Raw genomic sequence first — 18,334 nt, 5'->3', positions numbered from 1 at the left:
ACTTCATATCCGGTCTCGTCCAAACAACATTCTCAGAGACCGTAAGAGACCGAGCAGTGGAAAGGCGGAGAGGAACGTGAAAGCTGCCTGAAGCTCAGGTACTGGACTGTTTTGCATTTTCCAGGTGAGTAAGTGGAATAAATAGCTCGACGAGCCCACCGCGGAGCTAACGACACCCTCGAAGGTTTAATCTGATAAAAAACTAGCTATCTAGCTACTTAACGCTGAGGTTGGCTGAACAGTACATGTCGAACTTGTTGACACTAACCTTAACTTTATGTGCCCAGGCGTTCTGTTACGATTCCTTTACAGAATGTGTTTGGATATTCAAAGTCTTTGGCACAGTCATTGCTCTAAGCCTCTCGAGGTTACCCTGAGTCAATTATATAAAAGTTTTTTTTAACAAAGTCAAGATGACAGAGGTTATAAAAAGGTTTAAAAGAAACATTGAAGTAATGCAATGTCTGTTCACTCTGAATCGGTTGTCGTTATATTCGGACATGAACGTATTTCGTTAGGTGTGTGTTAATACCAGGTGAGCTAGCTAGTAGCTGTCGCTAGCTAAGGTAACCGAGGCTGCTGACTTCTCTCTCGCTAGTTTTTTAACGTTATACTTTTGAATGTGATATTAAGGTGCAGCGATAAATTCCACGGTTACATCAGCGGTGTTCATGGTCGCTCTTACACGGTAAATGTTTTGTTGAAACATGTCTTCGACATGTTACATGTCTACTTGAAAACAATGTACACATCTTCTACAAGCAATGCAGTAGCAAACTTTTGATCTAATGAGTTTAACAGAAAACACACTATGATCCATAAGGCTTTTCAGCTATAGGAAATGACTTGCATAAACGGTGTTGTGGCTTAGATGTGTTCATTGTTTTCGATGGAAGCCTAACAAAGCTTGTCATTTGGCCAGAGACATCCATATTTCTGGATACATATGCGTAGCTTCTCAATAAGCCTAAGATTGGTGTAGGTTTAACGTTGGCTAGTTTCTTTCCTGACCCACTAACTCCATTTGTTTCTCTTACAAAGACCCGCCTACACTCGTTACTTCACTGGATTTGAGAAGTTGGTGAATAAAATTTAGAAATGACACCAATGGCCGCCGAATACCGCAACGCCCTACTCGTTTTCGTTTTTCTGCTGAACCTTGCACACATCCGAGGTGAGTTATTTTTATATATTTATATCCACTTTTCGTTATAATGTAACGTCTAGGTGCGTAAGATTTTCATAGGTCTCTTCTGAACGTGACGTTAGTAATCTTTTCACTCTCTCTCGGTGTGCTTTAAAACATCCTTATTAATGTCTAATAGTTCTGTGGTAGGCTGTAGTTGCACTAAATCTCTTTTAAAAATTATATTTGTTCAATTTATTCATTCAGAATTTCCAAAGCACACGTGGACTCTGTTATTTTCCCAGTAAACTGATTTTTTAAATAACATAAGTGTCATGTTTATGGCTGAAAGAACCAAAACTGTTCAATAATGATTTTGGCAAACATGAAGTTTCATTTGGATGACTCTCTGTAGCTTGTAACTAGTGTCAGATCTAGGGATAATTTCCTTGGTTTAAAGGATTGTTATGATGCCATTGTTCAAGGAGAGGACTTCTTTAACAATGTTTACACCACAAATTTAACAAGATGGCGTGTTAATTCTTGTTTTGCCGTTAGCCTATATATATTTATAAACCTGTGGCTTAGGTTATAATTGTGATCCTTGAGAGGATTATGTCTGATTTTAAGCCCTGTAACGTACACCCAGCAGAGCAAAGATTACATGGCAGAGAGTCAAGATACAGTGTGCTTTATTTCCATTTGAAGTGAATGCTCTTAATCTTAGATTTGATTAGGGATCGCTATTCTCAGAATCAAGCTTTATTGGCCATGTATGCTGACACATACAAGGAATTTGGTTTAGGTTACAGTAGCTCACAATGGACATAAACTGACAAAGTTTCACAGCAGTACAAATATACCAAGAATACTGAAGAATTCTAAATATCTGTATAAAATTTGTAATAGTTTACACAAACGTATCTGATACTCAGTCAGAATGACAAAGAGCCTAAGTACAAAATGAACATAAGAATAAAGGATAACATTGTTGTCCCATTACTTTTTTTTTTTTTAATCGATACTTTTATATCCTGTTATGGATACTTTTATATCCTCACAGCAGTATTTATAGGGCATGTGACACGTACACTGTTGCTGTTACCATTACATCATGTCTCAGATTTTCTCATGTCCCAGATGTTATGGACTATTAGGCCATACATCTTTTTATTACCATCTACACTCTCACTTCTTCATAGTCAGCATCATGTCTTGCAGAGTGTGGGGTCAAGTTGCCCTGTCCCAAACAGGATGCACATTCCTAAATCTCACAAAAGAAATTTACTGCAAACATTTTTCTCTTCTCAAAAAGCTTTCAAGGGTCATGCTTCAAGCGCAGCATGTTCTGTACCATCAAAATTACCACATTGATTAAAGTGTATCATAATCATTTCAGATTAACCATAGAATAGTTTACATTTACTAATTACATTGTTAGTTTGCATTTTTCCATCACAGTTTCCATTCCATGTCACTGAAGAATATTTTGTACAAATGAACAGTAGGCAAAGGTCATGGAGATGCTGTATAATTATATGAGCCACCAAACCTATAAATGCCTGTTTATTGTTATTGTTCCATGTCACTGAAATACATTTCATAAAAATGAACAGTAGGCAAAGGTCATGGAGATGCATTATGATTATATGAACCACTAAACCTATAAATTGTGTTGCCAGATTTGGGAATTTGCAATCAGATTTTTGCTAACTGAAAAATGTTATGGCATTTTAAGGTTAATTTTACCATGCAAATTGTTACGTTGTTAATTGTTATTATTATATTAAAAACAATTCTGAGGTAGAATCGCAACAAAATATGGCATTAGACCTGGTCAAGTTATGACTGTACATAATATTTTACAATGTAATTATAGTTTACATGCTTGACAGAGCATTGTGTCCTTCTAAAATGGTGCTCCATCAAAAGTGTGGCTACCCAATGCTATTCAAAGTTCATGAGTTCAAGAATGTGAAAGTAGTGATTCTGTTATTAATGAAGAAATTCATTCTGTGAAAATGTATATGGTTTACTGAAGGGCCAATCTGTAATATTACTGAATCATAAAATGAACAGGGTGTGGCATGATTGACAGTGTGTTGCAGCCATGGAAGTGAACATCAGTTTGTACTTGGCCTTAAAAAATTTTGGCATCATTCATAAAGTTCACTAGAGTAGATAGATATTTGTGAAATGATGTGCACTTTCCTGTGTAAATAGGTTCTGACATATTTCTTACTCCACACGGATTTAAGTTACATCGGGTTGCAACAAGGAAGTAGGGGGCTATTATGCAAAAGAATTGTGAAATTAATGGTGTTGTGGGTAAAACTGTGTAGAATGCTTTCTGGAAAGTCCAAATAAAGAGTGTATTTTCAGAGCAGCGTGCTTTCTTTTGATGCTTAGTTTCATGTTTTTAGGTATGTGTTATTATAATTTTGTTCAGCACTTTGGTCGGCACTCGATGTCTTTTAAATGTGCTACAGAAATGGTTCACTAGACTTTTGTTTTCAGGATAATGGACTTGGCTTTGGCTGATGTAGCCAGCTGTGCACCTAGCTAAAAACAACAGATTAATATTAAATTGACATGAGCTGGTTTTATAATGTGTCAGAGTTCTTGAATTTGTTTTTCACTAGGTGTAGGTTTAATTCTACCCCCACGAGCCTCATGTCTGAGGGAATAAGAGCACAGACTCTCACCAATTTTTGACTGTGATGACCATTTTAAATGCTTGTTGGCAAAATTGTATATTGCTCCTTTAAAAGGAAAATATTAAGGTCTAAGGCATGTAGACTCATTCGGCACTGGTTCTATGTCCCAAAACCTAGTGAGCTCCCTAAGTAGACACTGACTATAGGCAGCTGGTGAAGTAGGCAACGTTCTAACCACACTCTGTCCTCAAAAGCAGATTATTGAGACAGTGTAGTTAGAATGCAATTAAGTCTTGGCTTGTTCTTGCAAACTGCATGTGACCAGTGTTATCTTAACTCAACTGCTAGTGTTTCCTCAGTGTGATGGATTCTGCCCTTCACAATATTAATCAAGATTTCAATTATTATTGTTATGGAAGAATAGTGAACTAGTTGGTAGTTTTGCTTTGTATCAGCCTTAGTGGTTGAGGAACATTTCAATGTTGCCTTAAATTCAGCCAGATTAAGGTATCTCTGTAGGTAGTATATTTAAGTTACTTTAAGAATTAGGCCAGCTTACATGTCAGGGTGCACACAAGGACGTAAAATGCTCTGTATGTAGATGGCTGACTAAGTTTTGGAACAGACCATGAGAATAAGTTCTGAAATTAATGCTACTATTGCAACTTTCCCCGAAGGCCAGTTCTTGTAAACTGGACCTGGAACATGCCTTGGTGGACATAAAGTACCATGTTGAATACTCCATATAACTTCTAAAATCTGGGCTAGATATGTATTACTCAATAATTAACTGTATTCTTGCCATACTGGTGATGTCACTGGATGTTCCATTCTGTCTATGCAGAAAATAGATCATTAGCAAGAGTGCTATGCCATCATCATCACCTTTGCCGCTTAATACATTTTGTAATGCTATGACAGGATTCATATTTTATATATATATATATATATTTCTGTTGTATGCAGTGTTTTATTAACCTGTGACTATAGTCCTATATTCAGCGTGTGTGCTTTTGTGTGTGTGTTTCTATTCTCAGCTCAATGTGATAAACCCGCTCCAGGGAACGACAGAATTTTGGTTGCGGAACCAAACAAACCGCCCTACCCTGATGGTTCCACGGCTACGTTCCAGTGTGTAGTTGGTTACAAACCTGTAGATTCAAAGGCTGATGCAACTATTCGGTGCACAGGAAACACATGGGGAGACTTGAAACTTCAGTGCACAAGTAATTCCCTTGCGGAAATGTGTTACACAAATATTCATGTACTATATAGATCTCCGGACCTGCTGCGACCCACTGCGGTTACAGACAATGAATGAAAAATATATATAGATTTGTATTTATGCAGTAAAATGCAGGAATTGATCTTGTGTATTTTGTATATTTTAGAAAGAAAATGTGGACCTCTTGCAGACATCCCAAATGGAAGGTATTTTTACTCCCCAGAAGGGGATGATGGAATTTCATTTGGAGGGAGAGCCACAGCAATTTGTAACCCAGGGTCAGTGAATGTTTTTTGTTGTTTGGGTTATCTGATCAGTGGGATGTGGGATTTTATTTTATTTTTTATTTATTTATTTTTAAAAGGAATTTGCCTGTTTTGATACATTATGGCGGCACTGTGGTGCAGTAGGTAGTGTCTAAATCACACAGCTCCAGGGATCTGGAGGTTATGGGTTCAAGTCCCACTCCGGGTGACTTTGAGGAGTTTGGTGTGTTCACCCCGTGTCCGTGTGGTTTTCCTCCAAGGGTCCAAAAACATCTGTTGGTAGGTGGATTGGTGACTCAAAAAGTGTCTGTAGGTGTGAGTGAATATGTCTGTGTGTGCATGTGTTGCCCTGTGAAAGACTGGCAGCCCCTCCACGGTGTGCTCCTGCCTTGCACCCAGTGATTCCGCTTGGGCTGAACTGGATAAGCAGTTACAGATAATGAATGATACACTCAGAGTTGGTCTATTTTCTTTACAGCTATTTTCTTTCCAATGAAGGAGTTAGAATATGCCGAGCTGAAGGTTGGGATGGGAGAGACGGTATCTGTGAAGGTTTGTAATTCTGAATGTTTTGAGTAAGTCAAAATATTTGAAATCACTTTTAATTGAAACAATTTTCTTTTTAGTGGTGAAGTGTGAGCCGCCTCCTGGTGTGCAAAATGGACGTTTAGATGAAGAACTCCTTGAAGTATATGAATATCATCAAGCTGTCACATACGTGTGTGAACAAGGTTTTACACTTTTTGGAGAATCAACTATAGTTTGCTCTGATAATGGAACGTTTCAGCCTTCTCCTCCACGATGTAAGAGTAAGTAGTGCTGAATCGTCACTCTCACCAAACTTGAATTCCCAAAGAGGTTTCTCATTTTTCAAAATCTTTTAAAAAATAGCAGGTGCCGTTGCCTCAGTTTAAAAATTTAAAACAAACAGGCAATTCAAAAAAATTAACAATATATCTGGAGTCTGTGAAGTGTGTTGTTTTCTTCAGTAAATTCACTCTTCATTGGTGTTTGTTTGGCTGAATAATATTTATTATTATTTAAAGAACAATACAGCTTTGTATTAATCTGTATGTCTGCAACATAACTATAGCCCATGTTAATTTGTAATATAGATGATGATTATAAAAATAATATTTAGTCTGAAAATAAGTTGTTTTGGGGCATTTTATTTCTTATTAATTTTAGTAAAAATCCTTGACATAATCTCAGGTATCCGACTTTGTGTGATGTGTGTGTGTGTGTGTGTGTGTGTTTTAAATGATTAGTTGTGACAAAGGATGAGTTTAAAATTTTAGAATCAAGCATGTTACATGACATGTCATTCCATTTTATGTTTCTCTTTACTCAGAGGTGTCCTGTGATCCAGTATCAGTTGAAAATGGCCATAGAATTGGAGGGCAATTGTCATCATCATATGGATATAAAAGTTTTCTGGAATTTACTTGCAATCCTGGTTTCACAATGGAAGGTTCCGGATACATTGTGTGTGAAGAATTTGGATGGACTCCAAAGCCTCCGAAATGTGTTGGTGAGTGTGATCAAATTTTTTCAACGTTTGTTTTCTTGTCTGTTAAAATTATGAGCCCTCTCTCTCTCAATAATGGTTTCTCTTTTATTTCATGATTTGTATTTTAGAATATTTATTAGTTCGATAATACACAAACAAAGGGCAGTATGCATGATCAGACATTTTTATAACCACAGAAAAGTTAGTGTTGTTCAGTCTTTTCACATTTTATTGCTGTAACTGCTGCTTAAAGTGAAACTAACCACAGAGCTTTATTTTTATGTAATAGTTCACTTTTATGAACCAATTCTTAACAAAGTAGCAAATGCCTAATGCCATCATTAATACAATTATTGCTTACTTGTTGCTTATAATACTTTTTTTCCCCATTCATTTACTTCCATGGCTTGTATTTATCCATTTTCTTAAATCTATACAAATTTGCATGTTCTCATTGCAGCCAAAATCTAATTATTTTCAGAAAACCTTTCCATTATCTTTGGAAATTGCTGTGTTTTCATTATGCAACCTCGCATCTAGTAGGTCTTTATTTTCAGTTGCATGATCCTGAAAGTTACAGGCATGTTACTGTGCATTATTTCATATATTTTAGCACGTGAAACGTCAACAGCAGGAACAACAACTGGATCCACAACACGAACTACAAAAGGTGACGTACTGTAAATATCTGAGGCTAGGCTGAGAATTGGCCTCAAAAATACTACCTACTAATGCATTTTAGAGCTTATTATTATTCTCTTCAATGCTTCTATTAAATTAGAAAGTTATTAGTAGAAGCAATAAAAAAAAAACTAAATGTACTTGCTATAAATTGTGTAATGAAATTAGAAGAAAGAAGCACTTTTTTAATTAGATTCTTCAAATCTTCTAATCTCAAAAAAGTCTAATCTAGTAAATCAAAATTTGACTTTTTATTTTTTTAAAGGAACATTAGGTAGTATTTTTAACTTAAAATACACTTCCTTTCCCTCGTCCTCTTGAAACTCTAGGGAGAGCCAAGGAACAAATTCTCTAAATCTTACCAAGTGTTCCTTTTAAGACATTAGATGTATGATCACATGCAAGTCAAAGCCTCCTGCATTTGTAACATGCTGCCATCACTTTGCTAGACAAAAACTAAACTTTCACTTTATGCTTTGTGTTTTGCATAATATGCATGCTAAACAATTCTTAACAATGCATTTTGTGGTACTGTCAGCTTCTAGTGGGCAGTCTTAGTGCTTGTCAGTCTTAAATTTGGTTTTGTGTTCATATGTGTTTGGACACATTTTTGAGACCAATGTTGGTGTGTACAAGCTTTTAATATCCAGATATGTGAGGACGACAAGTTTGCTGTCTTGCTTAATTATCTATGTTTGTGCTAAGAAAAAATATAATCTACTGTAAGCTTACAGTATGCAATGCCTCACTATTTATTCTGTGACATTTCATGTACGTTTATCAGCTCCTCTTTATCCCAACCTTCAGTGAAAATGCACCACTACTGAACAGAGATTTTTTTGGGTTGTGTAAGATTGTCGTTATAGCAGTGACTATTACATGTATGTGTAGTATGAGTGTATCAGACTCAGCAGTATTCCTGGAGTTTTAACACACCTTAGTGTCACTGGTAGATTCAGAATAGTCTGGCAATCAGTAACATTCAGCCAACAGTGATGCTGTGATCAGAAAGTGCTGAAGGGCTAGACCACAACTTACAAACATGGAATCTGAAAAATAAGGACCTACTACTTGTATACTTTACCAACTTGGCTTGTTCCAATAAATGTACACTGAGAGGCCCCGTCTAGGGCAAAATACAATGAAACACTGAAAAATCTAAACACTTGCGCACAACACACTGAAAAATGTATGCTGACTCAGGCATGCTCAGTAGAACAGAGGGAAATTATATTTTTAATAACTAGTCTTTAAACACCTGGGCTTTAAGATTTGTTTTTTAAGAAATGAACAAAGGTTTACTCTCGGTTTTACAGGGGACCGCAGTAAACTCACAGCGGTCTGCAGCCACAGCGCTCACTTGTTCGCAGTTCAGTCATGTGCACTGCTGTGAGATTACTGGGTCTCCTGTATTCATAGATTCAGTCTCTAATTCACTTTAGATTTCACTTTTGTTTCAGCACCTGCTCTGTCACCTGCACAGACTGATATAATCTGAGAGGGGGAAATGTTTGTTGATTTCTTAAAAAAAATCAAAACTCAGGAATTTATCAAACATTATATCCCTCTGTGCTACTGAGCATGCTCAGTTTGTCAGAAACTAAATTCCTGTTACACTGAGATATACAGGCATAGTACGCAAGTGTTTCAGTGTGTAGTACCCTTGTATTTTGCCCTAGACGGCCTCTCATAGTACATTGTGTTTAAAACCCCAATATTGCTGCTCTGTCTGTATCAATTATAACATGTCAGTGTCACTGCTAACAATGGTCCACCCTCCAGAACATGGAGGATGTAATCGGTTCAAGTGAGTAGTCTAAATTCCTATTCAAGGGAAAGTATTGTGTCAGAATATACTGGAGTAGAACTACAGTACAACTACAGTAGAATTAGCATTTCAGAAAACATTATCTAGTTTCTAGAACTTACTGCGTTAACTAGCACAGGAGCTGACATTTAATCTTAATAATATTTAATCTTCTAGGTGATAAAGAGATTGTGACAACTACCAAAACCCCAGACAGTAAGTTTACAGAGCTCACTGATTTATGGCTTTTAGAAAATATTAAGTCTGTCCAAATAGAGGAATGTTTAAAAATCAAAAACAAAAAAAAAACTTGAATTTGGAGTGTGTACTCCAGTAGCTATTGAACAATTACAGTATTTTATTGAACATTTTATTTTATTGAAGTATTACAGTACTTGAACATCAGTTTATCAATTTTATCTTGGAACTTTGCAAATATTACTACTCATATCCTACAGTGGTCAGTTCTGTTATCCAATCTGGAGGTTTTCTTTCAGTAAACCTGAGTATAATATTTTGTCGTCTATATATTATATCAAATCGAAGAGAATTAAAACATTGTTTCACCTACTGCAGTAGATTCAAAAGAGGTGCCCTTGCATGGTACTTTATATATTTAAAGATGGAGAGGTCATTATGATGCCTCCACTAAAGTGACTAGTCTTAAAGGAGCTATCTCTAATATTGACAGCAAGCATTCCAAATTGGAGTGTGTTTCCTACCCTACTGCACACCCTCCTCAGACGCGGAGCTCACTCAGGTTGCCTGTTTATTGAAACATATATGATCAATTGCTAGACAAGTTCATGACCTTTGGACCTTCATGGCTAAAAAGAATGTGCAATAATTAACCTATTCCCTTTTCATCATTTCTTTTTCCCTCACTAGACAAGGCTGATATTATTTTCCTTATCATTTTTTCACCTTCTACCTTGAATGTTATTTTAGGTAGCAGACATTTGCTGCTTATTCACAATTTTCATATTCAAACATTTTGTTTAAAACTTGAATGGATCAGTTTGAGGTAAACATTGGTATCAATTGCCTGGTTTTTATTGGAATTGTCTGTTCCACTTAAGGCCAAAAGTGTTCTGCTCTGGAACAGACACTCCTTAAAGTAGATCATATCTGACTGTAGCACAGGCACCTCTGACAGCAGTACTTCAACTTAGTATGATTTTATCTCTGATGAGACACCCTGGGCATTTTATGATTTAGTAAAAAAAAAAAATAAATTATAGATTGATGCGTACTTGGTGTTGCCACAAAGTCAGTTCTGTTATGCATATGATTTAATGCAATGCATTTTTTTTTAATAGATGAGAAAGAGATCACACCATCTCCACCACCAAATGGTAATCTACAGTTCTGCCTATAATGTACAATATTGAAGTTAGCTAATTTATGGGGTTTTCAAGGTGATGTATGAATTTGTGATACAGAGCACTTTTTGTTATTTACAGGCCATAACAAAATTGCACTTGGAGTTGGGCTTGGAGTTCTTGGACTTTTTCGTAAGTGTACATTCACTGATCAGTTACATGATTTTAATGTTAAATGTTTTTCAGCCATTCCCCATAGTTGAGTATCAATTATGTTAATCCAAATAATGTGGTCTTCAATTCTTTAAAACACATTTGTGAAAATGCATGAATACACATTCAGGTGTAGAAATTGTCTATTTGAATGTGAATATATGCTTTAGATCAGGGTGCTTAATCCTGATCCTTGATATGTACCACACAGGAGACCTCAGATCCAACACAACCTGCTCTAATATTCAAATGTCCTTGAAAGCTTTTGTTAAATGGATCAGATGTGTTTGATTAGAGTGGGAGCAGGGTGGTAGATCTCCAGGACCAAGATTAAGCAGCCCTGCTTTAGATACTAGTTGTGTACTTTTTTATTTTTCCCCTCATTTGGAGCACAAGGTAATAGTACCTGTTTGCAAAACAGGTCAGCTGTACTGCTACTTGTAAGTATTAGTCCAGTAAATGATTATAAACAAGAGGAAAGAAATGTTGTTGTAAGCTATAAATAATAATAATAAAAAAGGTGATTAATTTTGGCCTTATTCTGAGTTCTACAATTTGTGGTATATTCTTCCTAATATTTATCAGATCTTTAGCAGCCTACTCATTTCAATTTATACGATCTGTATCAGGACACAAGATCGTAGTTTTAATGGCACAGTGCCTGGAGACACCTGCACTGGTAATGTGTAGGTTTTTTTCCTTCTCCTTCATTCCTTCTCTGATTATCCAAACCAAAAGCAAGTAGTTGTTTAAATAATACCTGGATCCCAATGACTGCCACGTGTGTCTAAGCATGTTAAGCGTTTATCTGCTGTTATTTAATCAATTTAAGTGTTTGTACAAAAAAAGACATCTTATAGTACATTTATTTTTAAATAACGTGGAGTAACCTAAAGATTAACCTAGGCTTGTAATGTAGAAATTTAACATATGTTTTCTGCTTAATAATATATATATTTCTGGGTTTTTTTTTTTTTTTTGGTTTTTTTTTTTTTTATAAATCTATTGGGTTTTTTTTTTTTTTTTTCCTTTTCCCCCTCCTCCCCCCTGGCCTGCCTAGATGAAGCATTTTTGGTGTACTTACTGCCTGAATGACTGACTGACTCCTAAAGTTGGAACACTCATGCTCGAGTGTGAAGATTAATTCACCTTCTGCAATTAGTTCAGCCAAATTTCACAAAGTAGTGCTACTACACCCTCTGTTAGTTCAGCCATATTTCACATAGCACTTTTCCACCGACGAGGGAACGGCTCCAGTTTGTGAACTAAATTTCCACAAACACCAACTGATTCGCGAACCAGAAAAATTAGTTCCCTTCTTAGCTGGAACCAAAGTAGAGTAGGTTCGTCATTGCAAACTGTGGCTTCGTCTGTGGGCGTGTCGATGTTCAGTAAATCAAGAAAGAGCTCAGAGCCTCACACAGCATTATCGTCCAGTGGACATAATAAAAACCACATGTATACAAAGGCACTGATATGAAGCACCAAAGCTTCTCCACACCTTCCAATGACATGGGTATGTATTTTGGGTTTTCCTGTTTATGAAATGCCAGAAACGCCCCGGTGACAGTGGCTATATTGTTAATTGTGGCCCGGTTAAACTAGGCTTGCCTAGTTTTCTTTTTTTCTCGTTTTTCAACCTCCATTTTCCATGAATATTTCTTGTCTTTCATGTGAATTTTAATCACCATGTATGCAGACAAAATAATGTATTGAAATATGCTTTCTTATTAGACTGCAATACAACAAAGATCTTTTGAGAGGATGCATATGCTTTATAATGCTTTTAGATAAGTTGATTTATTTTTTTATTCTATATAACTTGAATAAAATATAGCCTTCTTCAGGCCCCATAGACAACAGACAACAGCAGCAGATTACACAGGATTGCATAAAGTGCAGAAGAGCAAAATGTGTATAATCTTCTATACATAATAGCTTCCTGTCAAAAGTTCAGGATAACTAACTCAAAAGTGTTTTTTTTTTGTGTGTGTGTTTTGGGAGTGTTTATTTTTTTAATATATTGGTAGCTAATATGTGGTTATCCCTGGTTGTATTGCTGTACAATTATGTAGGTTATATGCTCTAAAGGTATTTAATACATTTATTTTGAATCATGAGACATTTTTTGTCTCTTGCATTAAAATTCCACTCTTACTTTGCAGTGCTGGGTGTTTTTGGGTATTTCATCCACAAAAAGAAATCGTAAGTTTATTTCCATTTCAGGGGCCCATACTCTTCACCAGATGGACTAGTTGTTAGTAACATTTTTGAGCAAGATGAAACTACAATTTGTCCATCTCAGTGTCATGCCTGTTGTGTTATACTCGCTGCATGTAGATTATGAACGCTGTTTACAAATTAAACACTAACATGTAGTGCATTTCACCCTGCAAGTCTCTTTTTGTTTATTCCGCTATAGTTTGGATGGCATGACATTGTCTAACCTGCTTTTTAATGCTATTTATTTTTTCTTTTAATTACGCACACACCATTTTCAGTTACCCTCCAAGAAATAATTATTTTGCCTATACAAATGCAATGGACAAAAGATGAGGCTGAAAATTTGATCTATGGCATTGACAGAGAAAGACTGGATGGTGTGTCCTACTTTGTGGGAAGAAGGGTTTTCTGCAGATTTGGTTTGATATCAGGGAAGTGGGCTGACATTAAATGTACCTGGGTATTCAGCCATGCCCAAAGTTGACCAATACTGGACTTTTGGGTTGCAGCTCTACACATTACTCTGGAAATGTGGCTACTAAAAGTGAAGAGGGCGTGTTGTAACAACTCACTGTTCTGGTAAGAAAAACAGAATGTGTATGTCCATCTTTGTTGTATCAGAAATCTAAAAGTGGGATGTGTTAAGTGAACGTTTTAAGCAGTGGCTGTAAAGGTTACCTTTTAAACATGGCTATGTCCTTGTCATGTGACTTGCCCTGATAATTACTACAACAATTTTTCTGTTTATATTTAGAGTCCATTCATCTGTTGATATTTTAAGTGAAGTTTAATCATGTTTTGAAGGTTTTAGTTTAAGTACAGTAGTGGTGTACGTGAGAGCTGATTAATGGTTCTTGGAATGTCTTGCCATCTGCAGTTTTATGTCATATTAACTTCTCAACGATTATTGAGGGTCTTTATTTTCTTATAGTATACAGCCTCTTAGCAAATGCAAAGAAATTCTCAGCAGAGTTCTCTTTAATTTCTTTTCAGCATCCATCATTTGCCTTCCAATTTTGGAGCCTTGCATTCAGGGGAAATACAATGGATATATATATTTTGTAATATCTCCAAAGTTCAATCATGTACACACAAATGTCTAGGTTCTGGAGCGTTCAGTCATTTCTCATATATACAGTGTGGGCCATTTATATGGATACACCTTAATAAAATGGGAATGGTTGGTGATATTAACTTCCTGTTTGTGACACATTAGTATATGGGAGGGGGGAAAGTTTTTAAGATGGATGGTGACCAACTTTTGTTTTTTCAATGGGAAGAGGATCATGTGATACATCAAACTTATTGGGACTGTCACAAGAAAAACAATGGTGTGCTTGGTTTGAACGTAACTTTATTCTTTCATGAGTTATTTACAAGTTTCTGACTACTTATAAAATGTGTTCAAAGTGCTGCCCATTGTGTGGATGGTCAATGCAACTCTCTTCTCCCACTCTTCACACACTGATAGCAACACCACAGGAGAAATGTTAGCACAGGTTTCCAGTATCTGTAGTTTTTATTTATTTATTTATTTATTTTATTATTTAGGTTTTCTCAGTTGGTTAACTTTTATGGAAGTTAACACGCAACTCATCTTTTAACCCGCATAATTCTTCTAATTTACAGCACACCGAAACGTTTACCCAAAAACCAAAGACCATGTTTTTCATGATCACTTATTTTGTCTTTTCCTAAAATCTTTGTTCTAGATCTGGGGAGCATTCTCTGCCTCATTCCAAGCCTTAGTGTCCTCCTGCTTTCATAAATTGGAGGAATGCGTTCCATGAATGATGCGGATTACTCTTCAATCTCTGGAAATCCTGCTTGTCTTCTCCAGTTATTCCTGCTTTCCGTGGGAGGTTAACTCAGGTTGTTGAGACCTTCAGTGCTGTTTTTTTCACATCATAGGTTAAAAATTAATATTCACCTGGTTTAAGGCATAGGTTTCAACTCTGAGAGAAAAAAAAACAAAAATTGTTCATGTTCTGAACTGCAATTAAGAATTTCTGTAGAAGAGCCATGCATGCTTCCCCAGCATTTTTTTTTATACAAAGCTCTTGTAATTACACCCCTGCTGCAGGTTTGATGAAACAAAAAAAGTCACTTGATTTTGTCCTAATTTGTGTCCTAATGGCAGGAATAAAGTTGCAGCATTTGTACTGGGTTAGGTTTGTAAACTGAATTCAATAATGTACTTTGAAAATGGAAAAAGAAATGTTAGTGCTTTGAGCCGTCTGTATGTTTTTTTTTTGTTTGTTTTTGTTTTTTTTTTTTGTTTTGTTTTTTAATATATTATTTATAACATATTTGATTTAAATCAGACCTAATCAGAAATTAATAGCTATTTATCAATCTTCATAAAGTGAGGCACTGTAAGCCATTTGGTATGGAGTTTTATTTTTGTGACAATATTAGATAATTAATTAATTAAAGGAGAATTATTGTTTTTTTATTTAATTATTAAATTATAAAATAAAAGCTTAAATAATTTTTATTTATTTAATCTTTATTTATAATGTGCATTTTCATTCATTATCTGTAAGTGCTTATCCATTTCAGGGTCACGGTGTGCCCAGAGCCTACCTGGAATCATTGGGTGCAAGGTGGGAAAACACCCCGTAGGGAGCTAATGTGCATTTTAAATATTTTTTAAATTGTATGATTCATTAAATCACATACAATTATTTAAGATTTTAATGATTAAACAATTAATTCTCCTTTTATTTAATTCTTTAATTTAATTATATAATATTGTTAGAAAATAAATGTGTTCTCATGTGAAATGCTGGACTGTTTAAAGACCAACTTGGCAGTTCTAACCTCTGGAAGTGGTAGGAACAAGAGGCTTCACTGTACAATAGTCCTGTCCTTTCTAGAATTAACCATCATTTGCACAGCTTACACCTACTGTTTTTATTAGCGCTTATGAAGGAAAATTTAATGTACTGCCAAAGCAATGGTAAGACGTACATTATTGAAACTTACTGCATGTATGTAAGTGCAGATTTCTAATAGATTTTACAAAAGAAAATCGTTCACTGTGCCAAAGTCTTTACAGTGTTCGAGGATTTAAACTTTCCATTAGCTTGTTTTGGTTGGCCTTACTGAAACATTATCATCTTGTTAATGTAAATCAGCAGCAAAGTGCTTGCTTTGAGTTTAGGATAGGTTTATTAATGCTCTGACAATTCTCTGGGTGTGAAAATTGGTTCTCTAAGCTGTAAAGGGCTTGTGAAAAAGAGTAGTGGAATTTCATCAGGTGTCTGTTTATTACTAAATCTTTGCAAGACAGATACTCCTAATTTCACATGAGAGAATGCCCACAGAGAATGTGTTGACTGGAATTACTGGATGTACAAGTTCTTAGCTGTGTTTAAATGTGTGTTCAGTTTGCCAATATTCTACAATCAGGTTAGCCTTCTATTTATTACTATTCCTACAGCTAGATGTTACAGGTGAATTAGTCCTCAAGATAACAAATCACAGATCGGGGGTTCATAACATTACCTTTAATTGCACTGAATTTGCTTGTATTAAACTTTGATCAAGCCTCTTAAGTCTCTTATAGTCTCTCATTTCTGTGCTTTTGGATTCAATGTATGTTGTGGAACCACTGACTACAGTTTTGTAACATTAGGAAACTGCAATACATTTTATAGTTGACCAGAGCAAACAGCTTTCAACTGACCTTGTCTCAGTTGTAAAACAGCACTTAATAATTACAATTAGCCTATTTACATTTTAGTATATGAGCACATTTATACAGGATACATAGTGTATAGTAGTCATGTGTTAATATAGGTACATTTTAGATGGATTTGCACTAGTATTTGCAAACCACTCATTTTTATTTGAGTTAGAAGGAATCTTATATGTACATTATTGAATTTGATTTTTAGTTACTATTTTATTATTATTATTTTTTTTTTTGCCAGAAAGGACTGTCGTGGGAAACAATTTTATTACTTTGTGTTTGTTGACAAATATCCATAAATGATGATTAGTTAAATTAGCTTTTATAACTACATACTCATTGTGTGAAATCCTGTAACCTATATGCATTTATATGAATGACTAACCAGCATTTACATCATGTATTACTTACACATGTAGTTAAACATTTTTGCTTGATCCTGCACTACTAAATCATATGATAATTACTCCTAAAGACATATTATAAGCTAACTTCACTATATGGCATGATAACTTGATATTTACACATTTTTAATTCTTAACGTCTAACCTTGAACAGATGTGCACTCCAGGATAGTAACACACTGACATCATAGTGTTGGTCACGGAGGCGCTGATCTGTAGCTTCTGATTGTGGCCTTGAAGTGCATTTCTGACTCCCTAAATTTTAGTTTCTCGGGAAAAGAGGGCTGGGAAGAGAGGCCCATTGTCAGCCTGGCCAGATAATGAATGTCTTCAGGGTCACAACAGGCACCTGAATATTGCACGTGAAGAGCTGAGTACTAACACGTGAAATTATGCATATTAATATATGTTAATCAGCCAGAAACGCCTCACCACCAGGCTATACGTCATCTGGGGTATAACTGTTGGAGTCAGATCTTGTGAGGTCAGAGCTTCACTTGGGAGGGGTATCACACTGTTCTCAATGTGTTAGTTCTCCTGGATCCAGTATTGTTAAATAAATACTTTGATTTGCTTTGAACTTCACTCGACTGGTGTCTGCGACTCTCTCGTGACAGACACGCCTCCCCCAAAGAGGGAGGGTGTATTTTGGACCTTTTTGTTATTTTCTCATGAGTTGGTAAATTTTAAATACTTTGAGAACGGTCCAAAGAACATTTTTATCTTCAGGACTCAATTAAGGAATAAAAATAAACTGTATTTAAACACATGTACAGCTGTTTTGAAACTGGAAAATCTGAAAAAGTTACCTCCTTAATATCTCACTGTTGTTAAAGTAAGCTGTGCATTAGTAGTGTTAATGTACAGTAAATGACTGTCAGATGATGACAGAAAACACACACACCTTTTCCAAAATATTCTACAGTTATTAAACATGAGTAATATGTCCCATCACGAGTTTAGCCCAAGTACTTAAGCCAGACTTATTCTGCACAGATTCGTCAGTCACACATTTATGACAAACTTGAATGTCACTTTGTCCTCCTCTTTATGTGGACACATGGACACTTTTGTGGCTGTGGTTCCTTTTGGGGTTGATTGTTTTGGAAACAATTTTCAAAGTCACATGACAGCTGGTGGGTATTTAGCATTTCCACAGTCTTACTGGTTGTATTTAACCGTGGGCCCTAATGAGGTTTCTGT

The 18,334-nt window shown here is 35.7% G+C and overlaps 1 protein-coding gene across 11 annotated transcripts; it reads left to right on the top strand.

Annotated features, from left to right (window-relative positions):
* rca2.1 (regulator of complement activation group 2 gene 1) lies at positions 1 to 16,586 on the top strand. Of its 11 annotated transcripts, none has more exons than XM_066670655.1 (14): positions 1 to 124; positions 1,042 to 1,174; positions 4,821 to 5,009; positions 5,175 to 5,286; positions 5,753 to 5,826; positions 5,901 to 6,083; positions 6,626 to 6,805; positions 7,398 to 7,454; positions 9,450 to 9,488; positions 10,592 to 10,627; positions 10,736 to 10,786; positions 12,973 to 13,012; positions 13,540 to 13,609; positions 14,743 to 16,586. In XM_066670655.1, exons 2-13 carry the CDS (start codon positions 1,099 to 1,101, stop codon positions 13,592 to 13,594), a joined length of 1,092 nt encoding a protein of 363 aa, XP_066526752.1. In that variant the 5' UTR covers positions 1 to 124; positions 1,042 to 1,098; the 3' UTR covers positions 13,595 to 13,609; positions 14,743 to 16,586. The 11 variants fall into 11 exon arrangements, with proteins under 11 accessions (XP_066526752.1, XP_066526758.1, XP_066526756.1 ...); XM_066670656.1 differs by having other exon boundaries at positions 19 to 98; XM_066670661.1 differs by lacking the exon at positions 7,398 to 7,454.
* The last annotated feature ends 1,748 nt before the right edge of the window (positions 16,587 to 18,334 follow it).

The sequence above is a fragment of the Hoplias malabaricus genome, chromosome 5, assembly GCF_029633855.1.
Source record: "Hoplias malabaricus isolate fHopMal1 chromosome 5, fHopMal1.hap1, whole genome shotgun sequence".
Taxonomy (NCBI): domain Eukaryota; kingdom Metazoa; phylum Chordata; class Actinopteri; order Characiformes; family Erythrinidae; genus Hoplias; species Hoplias malabaricus.
Note: the sequence above shows the minus strand (reverse complement) of the source record. Positions and strands in the feature narration are given on the sequence as shown.